The following is a 16312-nucleotide window of genomic DNA, read 5'->3' as shown; positions in this document are numbered from 1 at the left end:
ATTAACATTATTTTAATGTTTATATTAGATTAGTATTATATCTTTAGTATAAGTTTATTTTTTAACTATTTTCTAAATTACATAAAATACGAAATAACATAATATAAAGTATTATAAATTTAAAAATAGATCAAGCTCGAGCTTAATTTAAGTCCGAGTCTAACCCACATTTTAAAAATGTCTAATTTTTTATCTAATCTTATTTTTCAGTGCCTAATATTTTTATATAAATTCTCTCAAATTTCGAGTAAAATTAAAAAAAAAATTAAAACCATGTTTTTTTTGTTATTGTTTAAAAAGTAAGTTCTCTCAATAGTTTTTACCCACCTAATGTTGTTGTTACTCTTTTGAGTACAAAAACATTCAATAAAATAATCGTACTGTACTGCTAGTTTAGGAAAAAAGGTTTTATACCCCATGGACTTGTGACGGTAGTGGTGGAGGGAAGGACGGAAAGATGGTCGGGGGATTTTTATTTTATTTAATATTAATATATTTATATTTATTTAATATTAATATTAACATTAATATAAAATTTTAATTTATCATATATTTTTGAAAATATTCATGTACTTCTATATATATTTTTGAATCTTTTAGAATTAAGATAAAATTGAGATCATTTGTAAATTTTGAGAATTAATTTTTAAAATTATGATTAAACTAATAATGTGAAATTTGATGGTTAAATTTTTATTATACAATTTTTTAACTGCCATATCATCATGCTATTTTAAAAATGACATAATTTCAATTTTAGTCTCAACTTTTACATTTTTGGGGTTAATTTTTCCCATTTTTAGTTAAATTTAGCCCTTATTCTTTTGAAAAGAGTCAAATTTAATCATCAATCTTTCAAAAAAGAGTCAATTTGATATTCTTCAACGAAAATACTAACTAAAACGTTAAATTTTTAATATTTCAATCTGCATGGCAATCTACTACTCCATGCTAATTTTTTGAAATTCATGAACTTTTATGATTTTTTAATTTTATTATTTATTTTTAATAGTTTTATAAGTTTAAAATTATTTATTGACATAAAATACATAAAAATAATTTTGTGTCTGCATGAATAATTTAGTTATTATTTTATTAATTTTTAAAATTAAATAATCAAAATATAAACTTGTTACCGTATTGAATTTTTCTCCTTGCTTACCCTGTTACAACTTTATACGCAATAATAGACGGGGATTGCAAGTGACAGGGACACGACAATAGTATTTTATTTACTTGTATTCTATTTGGCTAGTGGTCATCATGAGATAGTTGAATCTCTTCTCGGTATTAATATATTTTATGTTTATTTTGAGCCGATTTAAAATATGTGTTAAAATTTTATTCAAATTTGTTTGGCTTCATAAATGATTAACTCAAATTTATTTTAGGTTTACTTATATTATTTTTTATTTTTAAAATTTATATTTATATTATTTTAATTAATTATTGAATACTTTTATATACTTTTCATTTATTAAAATTATATATAGAGATATTAATATTTTTTTCATATTTACATTAAAACATTAGCTTTTATGTGATAGAAATTAAATAATATATAAAAATTAAATAATATATTATATTATAAACATAGAAAACAGGTTAAACTAGGCTGGGCTTAGGTGTTTTAAATGTTGAATCATGAGCTTAGCCCATAACTTAAACGGACTTAATTTTTGTCTAAACCCGTTTTTCAAACCTAATATTTTACCAAATCCTCTCAAATTTTGGACAGGTAGCCCCACACCATTGGGTTTTTTTTTTGACAAAATTATAGAGGTAAATTTTAAATATTATAATATGCTCTAAATTTTTTATCAGAATTTAATCCTTATACTATTATTTTCAAGAATTTTGTCTAGTTAGTTTTCAAAATTAAAAATTTAGGTTTAGTTGTAAATCTGTTAAAATTCTTTTTTTAAAAATAAAAAATTTACTTGTGTGACATTCTAAAAGAAATAAAAATTCACTTGATAACTATATGATGAAAAAATGACATTGTAATGGATATGAATTTAATAAATAATTCTAACAATATCAACAATTTTAAAAATCACGTTAATATTTTAACAAAAATAAAATATTTAGACTAACTAATAACATTTTAAGCATAGAGAGTCAAATAATATAAAATTAAAGCATAAAAATTAAATATTAAATCTAAATGTAGTTTAGGATAGAAATTGAAATTTAACTATTATATTAATAATGTAAAATATATATAATTGCGTGTGAAAGAACAGAAGGTTTTAGGGCTTCCTTTTATATATATATATATAGTAATATAGATTTTGCATCATATTTTGCTTTGTGTTGCTTTCAATTCATTTTTACTAATGATTTCTTAACTTAATATTATAAAATATAATTTTAATACATGAAATTTAATATATAATATATTCATTTCTCTATTACAGGACTTGATTAAATTAATCCCTCTTTGATTAAATAGATCAATTTAATCTCTTGTTATGGTGTTCATCATTACTCACCCACTACCCAATTACTTGATTGGGTATGACCCATAACCTACATGGTTCGCATCTTGGATTCACATGTGAGGTGTTCACATCCTTTCACGGGCTTGTACGATGTGGGTTCGCACTACTATGCAAAAAAACCCACTCATAGAAAATAAGTGTTGATCTTAGAATAAAGTATGTGTTGGCATGCATATGGACCTATTTACGACGCCACATTCATGAACAATAACTGTGTCATATAAATAGACAACTTAATCATTTTGAGGGATATTCACACTAAAACACTCAACATCCTTATACAATTAAAAAGAATCAAATAATGTCAAATTAGAATAAAATTAATATTTACTATTTATATCATTCACTGTTTAACAAAGTTAATATTTTTAAAGTTCCTATGATTCTATAGATGAAATTTTTCTTGAATTAAACGACAATTGAAAAAAATATCGAGATATTTTTATATAGTAAATGTGAACTTATTTGATTCTTCTTCTTAATAATATAGGAACCAAATTAATTTATTTAATAATAGGAGAATAATTTAATTAAATCCGTGTAACATAGGAATGTCCTAAATATTTAACTTAAAATAAGACTTTCACTCCCATAACCGACTCAAAGAAAATCAGGGATACTCAAATACAATTTTGAATTTAGTAGAGAATAAATTAAAAATATAATAATATAATGATCATAAATTTAATTTTAAAATAATTTTAAAATATTAAAATTTTGTAAATTAAATAATCATTTTGCATTTAACTTTTAATATTATTGTATATTTTTAACTGTAACTCATATTTTAAATATTTTATTATTTTTAGATTTTTATATTTTTGTATGATATTTTCAATTTCTTTTTGCAAGTAAAACAAAATCTATAGACAAATATTAAATTAAATTACATTACATGGTCAAATTATAATGAAGAAGACATTATATATTAATAGGTAATCAACGATCCATGTAATGTCCAAAATCTTATATGAAAAATATATTATTATATGTATAATATCATATCAACTTGTTATTTTTATATATTACCTACAAAAATACCACACTATTTTACTTAATGTATTTAATGACAACCGTTTTAAGTCAAAACTGAAATTTGAAATTTAAAAAGTATAAACACTATAATAATGAGATGGAAAACATGAAATAAAATTCACAACTTACACATAATATAAAACACAGCAAAATTTAATTTCAAAATTTAAAAATACAAAATTAAAATTGATCAAATTAGACGCAACTCACCTATAATAGGATAATTGATCATTGAAATTAACCTTTTAAGTTCCATATATTTGAAAATCATATCTGTACCCAAGTTTATCATAGATATATACATAAAAAGGAAATGAAAACTCGGAATAACATAAATTAAAATGAAAATCCTGAAAACTGGAAAGAATTCAATTAAGCCAAAATCAAGAATTTATAACCTGAAATTAGGTTGAATGATATAGAATTTAAGATGAAATATGGTTTAATAAGGCAAGTCTCCTTCAGGAAGCTCCCAATTATCTTCTTCATCCTCATCCTTCTTACTGGTTTCCTCTCTAGATTGTGCCGAATCCTTCGGTTTCGGGCGTCTGAAAACAAGCAAAACAGATCATTCAATAAACTATGCTATTCGGATTTGGATGTGAATGCCTAAAACCATTAGGTGTTTGAATTTTATGTATTCGAAGGAGCTTTAGAACAGACAAATCTATATACTCATGTTCAAACATGCATCAGATATGGTTATGACAAGTATTTTTTAAGAAAAATGAAGAAACAAAAAGCTCTCATTGCCATCCATAACTTCCATATTAGTTAAAACCAATGTTGATTCGATTGGATCAGTCGGTTGAATGGAGAAGCGGTGATTCATCCAGACCAGTATATACCACTCAACTAAGAGTTTTTTTTTTATTGGACTAATAAGTAATAGTCAGTTGAACCAGTTAAAAAACTAATAAAAAAAATCAGAAATTCGGTTTTAAATTTAATTTAATTTTTTAAAAAAATTAATTAGATTTGATAAGATTAGGACATTTAACCCTTACAACTTATATTAAAAAATTACAATTTAATAAAATAGATTTGAAAATTAAAGTTCAATTGATAATACTATTAATGTATTTTTGTTAAATTTGAATACTGTTTGATTTAAAATTAAAGTCCAATTGATAACATATATTCAAATTTAATAGAAGTATTGAACTTTAATTTAAAATTAAAACGCAAAGGGACTAAATTTCGAAAGTCCTAAGAGTAGAGTGATTAGAGGCATAAATAGACCAAAAAGAAACCTGCAAAGCACAAAAACATTGGTCTAATTATGTCTCCAGTCCCTATTCTCTCCAAACATTTTAAATTTAATCCTTAAGATTTTTAACTTCAAGAATTTAATCTCTCTACCTGGCTAATTTAAAAATGAAGTCTAATTAATAACAAGTTAATTGAGCTATGTTAAATTTATTTAAATATGTGCTATCAATTGAATTATAATTTTAAATCAAAACTTTGAATATTAAAATGTCATATATTCAGATTTAATAGAATTTCATTAGTGGTGTTATCAATTTGGTTTTAATTTTAATTTTCAAATCAGATAAATTGGTAGACTAAATTCCTAAAAATGAAAGTAGAAAGACTAAATTTCAAAAGTTCGAATAATACAGAAACTCAGGGCATAATTAAACCAACAAGATTCTCTATAAAAGTTTAAACCAACCACCATGTATTCAAAAGAAAATTAGGCAACATGAAAAGAGACAACTCACTCAAAAATAGACAATAGATATGAGAATTTTAAGGATATATATATATAGCAACATTGTTATTGTAGGCAAAAGAAAGAAGGAAAAAATATATATATTTGAAAATTTAAGCATTAAAAACAAAGAGACCAAAGTTTTGACATGGCAATGAGGAGGAGCAATCTTCTATTCGAGAAATGAGCAAATTGCATTTTACTTCTCTACTCATTAAATGAGCAATTAGTAGATCAGAGATTCCATCTATTTTACTGTAAAAAATGGACTTTTATATGTGAAAATGAAGCTATATATCATTCACCACATATAACTATTTGATTAGGCTAGTTTTAACAGTAAAAATAAATAATTTTTAAAAAACCAATTTATTCTTTTATCTAATGTACAGTCACTAATTTATCTATTTTCTAGGTAAAAAATAAAATTAAATCTTACTCCTAATGCAAAAATTCCATGATACTTTCACCCTCAAATTTCATTTAATACTTTAGCACTCCACCTTGAAATAAGCTCTTCTGGAAAAAAAGAGATGCATGTATTATCTTTTACAAAGTTCCACCCAATATACATCATAAAATCTTATAAAAATAAAGGAATTATAATCAAAATATTAAAATTTAAAAATAAGGTTCTCAAAAACAGACGGATGATCAAACCCGCTCAAACCATCCATCCGATTAGTTCGATTAAAAATTTATAAAAATAGAAAATAGAAAATATCTCTTAAACTAGTTCAACCACTAATTGATTCCTACTAATTTGCGAGTCAATTAGACTAATCTCTTGTTCCTGACCCGATACTCGACATATTCCAGGACCAATCAGTCCAGTTCCGAAACATAAAACTAAACAATTATAACTAAAAATATTAACTTGAAAAATTAAATAAATCGTCCATGTCTGCGAACACAAGAAAAAAAATTTGTGCAAAAAAAGCATATTCGAAAGCAGGGCCGGCGCTTCCAAACATGGTAAAATTATGATGTTAGTCCCTCTAAAATCTGTAGAGTTATAAATTAATACAATGATAAAATTTCATTTCAGCCCTCAAAAAAATTCAAAATTCAAATTTGAAGATCAGAAAATTTTTTCTGCCTATTGAGTTAAAACGATGATCCCAATATAAGACTATGAAAATTCACCAAAACTACAAACATCAAACTCAAAGCACAGATAATAAACCCCAATACTGAATTTTTTGTGGTTAAATTAAAAGCTATGAAAGAAACAAGGGAAAAAGGGGAAGGAAAGCTAAACCTTCTGCGGTTCCTTTTAGAAGCTTCTCTTACTTTACGCTTCTTTTTTTCCTGTGAGCTCTCAAAGAACATCCTCCTTTTGCATTCCTGTATAACACCGGCTTTAAACACGGCTCTCCTGAACCGGCCCAACAGCTTATCCTCCGGTTCGTTGTCGGCCACCACCACCTGGACGTTGTAGTGACCCGATTTGAAGAAAAGGGTATTGGCGTAGGCTAATGATGGGCATGTTATGGCATTAGTTTCATCGGCCGGTGTGGTAAAACAGGAAGAAAGGCGAATGGATGTTGATTTGGGGTCCGATTGAGAAACCGGCGGGGCGAAATTTGGTGGGTTTTGGGGGAGATTTGGTAGTGAATGTTGGGAACGGAGGAGAGAGGAAAGTGATTTGGAGAGAGAAGTGAGGGAAAACGCCATTGATGCTGACTTGTGATTCTTCTGGCTTTGGCTCCCACTTACAATATCAATCTTTAAATTTTGCTTTACTCAAGTTCTATTATATTTGGGTAAATTCGACTTGTAGCGATTCAACTATTGATACATTTCATTTTTGGTCACTCAATTATGAATATTTACAAAATAATTATTCAACTATTTGATTTTATCTTTTTGATCACTAAAGAAAAGATGTGTTGCAGCTTCAAACATTGACGTAGTATCTTTAACTCTCAATATTTATATATTGTATCAATTTAGTATTGATTTTAAAAATTAACTCTCAAACATTTAAATATCGTGTAATTTAATATTCTTTTACATTTTTTAAAACTCTTTCATCTAAAAAGCAAAAAAAAAAAAACTCTAAGTTAGGTAAAAATATACCAAAAATAAAAACAACCAAAAGTTCATTATAATAATTTTCATCTTTTCTCATTGTTTTAAATTTAATCCTCAATGTCATAAAGAAAAATAAAACTGTAAAAAAATACTAAATTATACAATGTATAAATATTGGTTAAATTTTTTTAATAAGCCTAAAACCGACGCAATGTATATGAAAAATGAAATAATTAAACCCTAAAATATTAAAGACTTATCAATTAAGCTTTTTGGCTAACAATTTCTATCATTGATCATTATTATGCTAACATGCTCGAGAATAAATCCAGACAAATAGATAACTAATTCATCTAAACTTGAACTATGATTTTTGAAATCGGACCGATGATCAAAATGATCAGGCAATCAATTCAATCGATCCGATTTCAATTAGATAAATTATTATAAATTCAATTTTTAAAAAAAAAAATCTATTAAACTATTTCGACTGGGTCAGCCACCAACTCAACTGATTTTTATCTCAATTCATATTGATCCGGGTTAACTAACTCCATTGACCTATTCAATCCAATTTCAACAATTATAGTTTAGCATCTGTTTATCTAAATTCATTCTAAACATAGTCTTTTAATTTATATAAAAAATTAAAGACGATGGTCCTTGCTTTTGTTGCTATAAATCCATTTGTTCAAGTTAATGTAAAAAACTTTTCTTATCCCATAAATTTGAACACATGGCCATATGATTTAAAACCTTATCCTTTTATCATCTGTACTAAACAAATTCATTATTATAAGTCTTGTTTTCTTATTTTAGGCACATGTTTAATCAAAACAATAAATATGTTTTTCAACATTATAATTTTACATCTTCCATCCGAAAATGATTATAAAAGCATATCAATTACCGATGTCACAACTATCAAATTAGATAAAAAAGAAGAAGAAGAAAACAACGGTAAGAACTTAAAAACTTGTTAAAAAATAGGATTTACCTATTGTAAGATAGCAAGAACTACCCTTTTTCATTTATTTTCGTAATTTTTATAATGTTTTGTAATTTTTATATGTTTTTAAAATTTGTTGTAATTTAAAAACTATATCCAGAATAAATCTACACAAATGGATAACGAGATTCGAACAAACTTGGATGCTCATTTATCCAAGTTCATTTTGAACTAAAATTTTTAATAATTTTATGAACACCGACATGGATTGTCACATCAACATCATAATAACTCAATAACCGTTAACAATAACAATCAACAACAAAAACTGTTAGTCAAAAGGTTTAATAAATAAAAGGACTGGGAGTGATAAAGGAGGAGAGCCTTTTCTGAGTTTTTTGATCCGAATTAAACAAAGTAGATGAAGATTCACAATGTATGGGTCAGTTTTAATATTAAGTGCTTTTAACTCAAAATTCCAAATGGATTATTCCTTTTTTGCTCAACTTTAATTAATATAAAGTTCCACGTAAGCATTTAATGAGGGACCAGTTTGCTCATTTATCTAATGTTTAATAACTCGTTTGCTCATTTTTAAAGTAAGGAGACTAAAATGTAAATTCAAAGTATAATACAAGAATTGCTATGGCACTTCTACCTACATAAGAGAGCTTATAAATAGGGAAAAGTTATCATAAATTTAAACATTTTAAGATGAACCAACTGAAATAAACTGAAACAAGGTTTTATATAAACACGAAGATGATTTCGAGCAGTTTATATAATTATATGCAAAATGGGAAAAGTTTAAATGTAGTGAGAAAAGACTTACATTGACAAGCAATGGATCTAGTAGTATCGGATATTGGAGTTGGGGATTTTGATTGTTCCTTTCGAAAGATTGGATGAAAGACTAATAGTCTTGGCTTTGAATGTAGTTTCGGCTGACTCTAGCGCTCGGGAAGCTAAAAGGGCCATCTCAGAATGTAGTTGGAGACATGATACAGCCATCTAAAATCAGAATTAAACTTTGGCATTAAACAACATAATGATTCTAATAAATCAACCAAGTAAATGAAATGCAGTCCTAGGCACTAAACTTGTCCGAGAGCCGGGCTACTAGCCTAAGCTCAAAAATTAAAAATACTATGAACACTGTTTTTAAAACTAGACTGGATTGGCTGGCCGGATTGGGAATGGCCAAGGTATTGATCTAGAATAAGGGGTTGGACTGATTGACTTGCGAACCGGTTACCCGATTGAACCATTGGGTGAACCTATTTTATCTATTTGTTAAATATTTTTAAGATTTTTTAATAATTTATTCAATTGATCCAGACAAACCGGTTGGACCAGATAAATTGGGAACCGGTGGTCTGAAGGTTCAACCACCGGTCCGAACATGCATAAATGGGATTGGATTAGTCATTTACAAAAATGAATGAACTTGGACAAAATATTTAAGCATTCTTAAAAAGGCATAGATCAGAGAGATATCTCTTGAAACTGAAGCAGAGATGAGATAAGAAACTGAAAAATGTGGTAAGAACTCTTTGCTTACCGTATAGCATTCTCTATCTGGGTCGGAATCGGCAACGTGAAGGGCCCATGTACGAATCCATTCAAGCCCTTCAGAGATTTCGATATTTCCTTCAACCAAGGAAGATGCTATAGAAGAAGGATGAAGAGCAATGAGCACACATGATGCTGCAAAAAGGACAGCTCTCCTGACATATGCTTCTTTGTGATGGCACACCTCCCTGAGTTAACAAAATCGTGGAAAATGGCAGATTAGCAAATTATGTACGCATAAAGATTTGATGTATTATGAATAGTAAATATGAACCACCATGAATGCAGTTGCATGCATGCACATACATCCATCATGACCATGAGAAAAATATCCGATGAGGTTGTCAATCTATATGTACTATTAGACACTAGTCAGCTGATGCCATAAAAGCTACTACGTCTAAGATCTGGAATCATGACAGGACATTTACATATTGATGTTGAGTCAAGTACCTGGCTCTTAACATATCAAGAAGAAGAGGAGCCAATGCAGATGCTTCGGGATGCATGGAAGCACATTTCATGCAAACACCAAGCATATAGATGAGTTTTCCAAGGACAATAAAGTCTTGACCAAGCAAGTCAACACCATGTCTTTTCTTATCAAATCCCTGCATAGCTGGAAGCATAAATGCTGCTGCATAGAGAGGAAACTTATTCTGAGACCATTCAGTTTGGCTTTCATGTATATTTCCTGATCTAAGGTTCCACCGGCAAGTCTTTCCTCTCTTGACCTGACCGGGTTTTAGTGGAAGTTCTCTTTCGTTTCGGATCGACCAGTTCAGAAGGGTTCCTGTGTCTGAGACCTCTTTCCATGATCCAGTGCCAGGAGGCCCTGTATTGCTAGGCAAGAACCAGGGTTGAGGTTCTGAAATGGTTGATATGAGGGGCCCTTTCTGATGTTTAGGTTTCATAGTTTTAGCATTAGCAAGCTCCTCTGCTGCCAGAGTCATTACATCAAGTATCATTATGCGTTGACAAACATCTACATTCGGTGAATATAATAGTTTGTCTAGGGTATCAAGAGATTCAAATGGACGTGTGACAACCAATGCTATCAAAGCTCTTTGCCGCTTCTCTTCAGCTGATTCTTCCTCGCCTTCTACAGCTACATCAGAGCAACGAACCTGTACAAGAGTTCGAACAAGATCACCTGCTAAATGTGTTAGTTCATCAGGTGATGCTCGTATAAGACTTTCAGCAACATCTAGAGCCCTCTCCACCTGCAGTGTTAAAACATACATTACCAATTAAGACCTTCCACTAAGATTCTCTAGAAATAAGTTAAATGTGTTCATAATCAATATCTGCCATATAACTTCCAACAAGGGAACAATTTCTAATATATGTTTAAGCTTATAAACCAAGTAACTTGAGCAACCAAAAGGATAAAAAGGAAAATAAAAACTCAATTAGGTAGCCGAAATCAAATTTTCTAGCAAATTTTACCCGAAGAGTCTTCATATTGCATATCAAATTTATACCTCATAGATAATGCAAACTGAATCATCTTCGTGAAGAAAAGAATGAATGGTGAACTCAAACCACTTACCCCATCAGCATCATCAGATTTCCTTAAGGCTCCAACCACATCAACCAGCTGTGAAATTTTTCTTTTTAAATCTGTGTCATCATCTGTCAAGTCGTATGGCTGCAAAGAGGAGTCACATGAATCAGAATTCTCACTTGCATCATCATCATCATTTTCATCAGAGACTGATTCATAATTTAGAGTAGCTGGATCAATAATCTCATCTGGATCAACCAAACAGAACTCTGAGGATTTCTTGCTTTTACTCTTCACCCCACTTCCTTTCCCACCATCAGCTGCACGTGCTAAGTCTTTACTTAAAGTGGCGCTGGTTGACGTCCCAGTTTCATCAATTTGTTTCTCTGCATTTGAGACTGACAATCTCCCTTTCTCAGAGGTGGTTAATCCGAATTCCCAGTCAATGGTCTCCCCATTGCAGCTGTCATCAAGATATAGAGGATTCTTTGGATCAACTACTTTAGAGAACACTAAAGCGATAGTGCTAGCCATTTTTCGCACTAGGTCTGCAGGGCTCTCCAGCCTACCTGTTAAAAGTATTAGTGCAAAAGTAAGTTACCAGCTAAAATCCATGACAATTTGGAAGCAAAAGTTACAAGAAGTTACAGTTGACTCCTTGAAGAATTGAGTGCATTGCATCCTTTGTTTTATCTAGTTCCTCTTTGGACATCTTCTCCAGACAAAGGCCTAAAGCAGCAGTTATATCTGTTTTTAAGTTAAAGGGAAACAGAACATGACAAATAAAAAGGCGAGAAAGGAATGAAAATGGATGGACGGATGCAGTTGGAGGTGTTGGTATGGTTTAGAAGAAAATAACTAAAACAAGATATGAATCTTTGATTCCCCTGGTAAATTTTTAAGTTTCTATATCTTGCATGTTCAATAATTGTCAACCAAATTGAGAACTTCTAATTTGATTTGTGGAAGTAGTAAAGGATACAAGCTTGCTGCTCTAGTGGGGCTGATTGTACAAAGTCCCTTTTTGACCATACGGCAGCCAGGCGTTGCACTATGTCTAAGAGACCATTGGTGGTTTCATGACCTTTAGTCCACGAATCTTTAATGGGTGAGCATTCAAAAACAGCAAATTGCAAGATCCACTGCAGGCAACAAACAGGAAATACTTTCCACAGTAAAAACTTGTCAACAAACATGGACCTGAGAAAAAAGTATGAAAAGCAAGATCAGCTATAAAAAGAAACAAAGCAGTACAATGTGCCACCTATATAGTGAATTTCTAAATTGCATCGATTTACAATAAAGTATAACAATCTGCTACACTATTTATCTATCTATTATGAAATACTTCTGCATCACACAACTATTTGCAATTGCATGTAGCACAGCTCACCAAAAGAAAACAACAATATGATTACGGTTGGATATTCAAATTTCAAATTATTAATATCCAATTTGAATTTATTTATAGATAAATATACAGGAAGGAAAAGAAAAGAAAGGTTCATTCTCCAATTTATTGTAAAGGTTCATTCTCCAATTTATTGTATTTCAGACCATCAATATGCATGCAAGTTATCCTAATTAGTGCCGTTAATTGTAATGATTCATGACTATAAGATTGTCATTCCTTCTGATTCTGAATGGCCTAAATGCAATGAAAGGAACAACCCAATTAAAATAATCAGCTAAACTTGATCGAAGGTATAAACTAGCAAATGTTCACCAACCTGACTGATGACTGAGATTTTAGTAACTGATGAAACAATATCCAAAGAACCCAGTAAGCTTCAATATCACTTGCATGCTCAGTTGCAAGCTGACGCAAAAGCTGTTCTGCAATTCTTTCAACAGTGTAGGAATCTGTTATTGCTTCCATTATCTTCAACCAAAATTGAGATTCAGGGTTTGACTCAAATACATCAGTGTTTGAAGATAAGCAACTTCGAACATGTCTGAGAACCTGGGGAGTTACTTCACTTAACAGCACATCTGCAAGCAATGAATGTAATTTACTTCAGTGTCAATTTCACCACCATCTTGCTTACCTAAAGAGGAAAAAGAAAAAAAGAAATTAAAGAAATCCCTATCAGCTGAATGTAATGTAATGAACAGAATACTTGGGTAGCATGTCTTTAAAAGAAGCACAGTTAAATTTCACGTAGTTAATGCTATGTGACATTCCAAACTATAGTGCACAAACATTCATGATTCCGGACCCTCATGCCTGTTTACCATAATTTTCAAATTAAGAACACTGAATGTTCCTTTAGTAATTTAACCCTACACCATAACCTTGGATTTAAATTACACATTCCTTTTGCCTCTTCAAGATGAAGATCCTAGTATCACCATGCATAATCTTCACATTTACCTTGGCTTCTCCAGCTTCAACTTACATAAAAGTTTCATCATCTTTGGCAGCATTTAAGATGCAAGATAAATATTTAGAACTAGGAAATAGTAAATGCACAAACACCAGTATGTAATCAAATAACCATATATGACATGAGATGCATTCTTAGATGAACAAATATTTCTGCATTCACAAATTAGAAACTCAGGTTATACCAAATGACACTCATCTATTTAGCACAGTATTACTTATTGAACTATCTGAAAGAGTGAGGAGTAAAAACTAAAGAATGGATAAGAGTAGAAAGTCACACTCATACAAATTGTTCTTCACTTAACAAAATCGATATATAACTCGTAGTGGAGCACAAGTTCACTAAAATGGAGATGAATAAGCAAAATGACAGAAAGAAAATCTAACACTACCGCTTGAAATATCTCGCTACCTGAAGATCCACGTCGAACGATACGGGAAAATATTTCTCCAAGAAATGAAAGGTTAACATCCATCTCACTTTTATCAGTGATGGCCTGCCTTTCTTCCATGCCAATCAGAAGTTGAATAGTGATCTGCTTGAAAAACAAACTATAATACTTTTGTAAAGGAAAATCATTAATAAAAGGCATTTTTGAAATAAACATATGGATAGACAATAATAAATAAACAGAATAACTAGTGCCGCAGAAATAAAGGATACTGTGATGAGAGTAAAGGCGGGGCTCTCAATCGTGCTTTGTCGGGAATAGATGTTACGATATGTGCTACCCTAGACACAACTGACTTGAGCCTTTCATTTATAGTATCTTCTGAATGGGGTGAAACAGCTAAGTCTAAAGCCATTTTAAACACCCCATCATTGTCGAGAAGGCAAAGAACAAGCAACCTGTCATCAATTCAAAACATGTCCAAAGGTATGCTATGAATTTACTATCATATCTCATAATATGTTTCATAAGAGTAAACAACGGAACCTCTTCAATAGTATCATTTTCAACTATTCCAGATGTGGTACAATGAATGATTACACTTATATACCAAATCCAATAAATTACACATATAGCAATCCATTTAAACAGAAGACCCAGCTTACCTTTCTACATTTGACTGAACAACATTAACATCGAAAACATCACTGCTGGTCAGCTGTAGGTGAGGAACCAAAACCTGTACAACTTCAGTTGAAAGTCCATTGACAAAGAAAACATCATAGGTATGTTTCTTTGCTGAAAGAGGGAAACATGTGAGCCAATTGGAAGCAACATCTGCAAACAACAGATTTTATATAAGAAAAATAGTGGATTTGATTCTTGCCAAAGCAGTGATAACTTCGAAAAAGAATACAAATTACCAAGCAACAAAACACGAGCCAGTGTTGGAAAAGCAGCTCCTTGATAAAATGCCCTCCACCAATCATCCCTTTCATTTGCAGCATGAACTTTTGCAATAATAACCTTTAACAAAGCACAAACAAAAATAATGAAAATTCAAAGAAAATAAAAAAAATAATTTAAAAAAACGAATATAAGAAGAAAACCTGGTCTTTGTAATGCTCGTCAATGCTCCCTGTAATTCCATGATAGTAATACAAAAAAACAAAAATTATATATATGTATAAATATTTTAGAAACATTTCCCGACAATAATTGTTATAAGGTTAAAGAGAAGAGCGAAAAGGAGTGACCTGAGAGAAGAGAGGAATCGATGGGGAAGAGAAGAACAGCTAAAGAGAGAAGAGCGCAAATCACTTGCTCGACGTGCTTTGCTCTTTCTATTTCCCTTATCACCTCGCCGACCTTCTCGATCACTTTGCTCTCCACCTCTATCTTCCTTTTCGCCGCCGCCGCCGCCGCCGCCGCCTCCATCTCCACCGTCGCCGACTCCTATCAGTTCTCCGTTTCCGCCGAAGCCAAAACAGAATATTTCAAAATTATTGAAACGCTGTCGCTTGAACCAAGTCAAGTTTGTAGATTATGGAGCATGGAGTAAGGACTCTATATTATATTGCCAAAACTATGATTTTGGCTCCTCTTACTCTGCGATATCTAATTTTCATATTTTAATTTAACATGATTCTTCAATTAAAAGGAGTTAAAAAGTAATTTTATTTTATATTAAATAATATTTTTATAATTTTTAGAAGAGATTAAATTAAAATGTTATGAATTAAGAGGTGAATGTATAATTTTATCATTATTTATTTATAATATATAAATATTTTAAAAATAAAATATATAATTTTTCTAAGCGGTGTCTACCCTTGATTTTATACTCTTATATTATTATAGTTAAATCTAATAACTGGTAGACAGGAAGATTGAATTAAAATAATTAAAAATTAAAAATGTTGATATGAATTTTTTAAAAGTTACCTTTTAATTAATCATATTTAATAGTTTTCTTTATGTTGGAAAAGGTGTCTTTAAAAATTATTTTGAATTTCAATTAGAATAATTAACCATATTAATTATTTGAATTAATTATTATTTTATCAAATTTGAATTAATTATGATATTATAAAAATAGGGATCCAATTGTGTCAAATTAAAGTGGACAAATTAAATCCAAAATGTAAGCACAATAGAGTGAGCAAAACATTAATTTGACCTATTATATAAGTCAGATGTTATAGCAAACG

General features: G+C 30.0%; 2 protein-coding genes across 2 annotated transcripts; both read right to left on the bottom strand.

The window, feature by feature from the left end:
• Positions 1-3734: 3734 nt before the first annotated feature.
• On the bottom strand, positions 3735-7028 carry LOC108455310 (30S ribosomal protein S21, chloroplastic-like). Its single transcript, XM_017753892.2, has 2 exons — positions 6518-7028; positions 3735-4087 (listed from the first exon to the last, which is right to left on the bottom strand). The coding sequence occupies exons 1-2, from the start codon at positions 6931-6933 to the stop codon at positions 3982-3984; spliced, it is 522 nt and encodes a 173-aa protein (XP_017609381.1). The 5' UTR covers positions 6934-7028; the 3' UTR covers positions 3735-3981.
• LOC108455292 (uncharacterized) lies at positions 3735-15773 on the bottom strand. The gene is made up of 14 exons (XM_017753881.2): positions 15359-15773; positions 15212-15240; positions 15026-15128; positions 14768-14939; positions 14375-14560; positions 14123-14262; positions 13052-13313; positions 12304-12521; positions 11970-12068; positions 11367-11890; positions 10268-11037; positions 9804-10002; positions 9075-9253; positions 3735-4087 (listed from the first exon to the last, which is right to left on the bottom strand). The coding sequence occupies exons 1-13, from the start codon at positions 15537-15539 to the stop codon at positions 9092-9094; spliced, it is 3045 nt and encodes a 1014-aa protein (XP_017609370.1). The 5' UTR covers positions 15540-15773; the 3' UTR covers positions 3735-4087; positions 9075-9091.
• Between the last annotated feature and the right edge of the window lie 539 nt (positions 15774-16312).

Source organism: Gossypium arboreum, chromosome 7 (assembly GCF_025698485.1).
Source record: "Gossypium arboreum isolate Shixiya-1 chromosome 7, ASM2569848v2, whole genome shotgun sequence".
Classification (NCBI taxonomy): domain Eukaryota; kingdom Viridiplantae; phylum Streptophyta; class Magnoliopsida; order Malvales; family Malvaceae; genus Gossypium; species Gossypium arboreum.
This window is presented reverse-complemented; position numbering and strand designations above follow the sequence as displayed.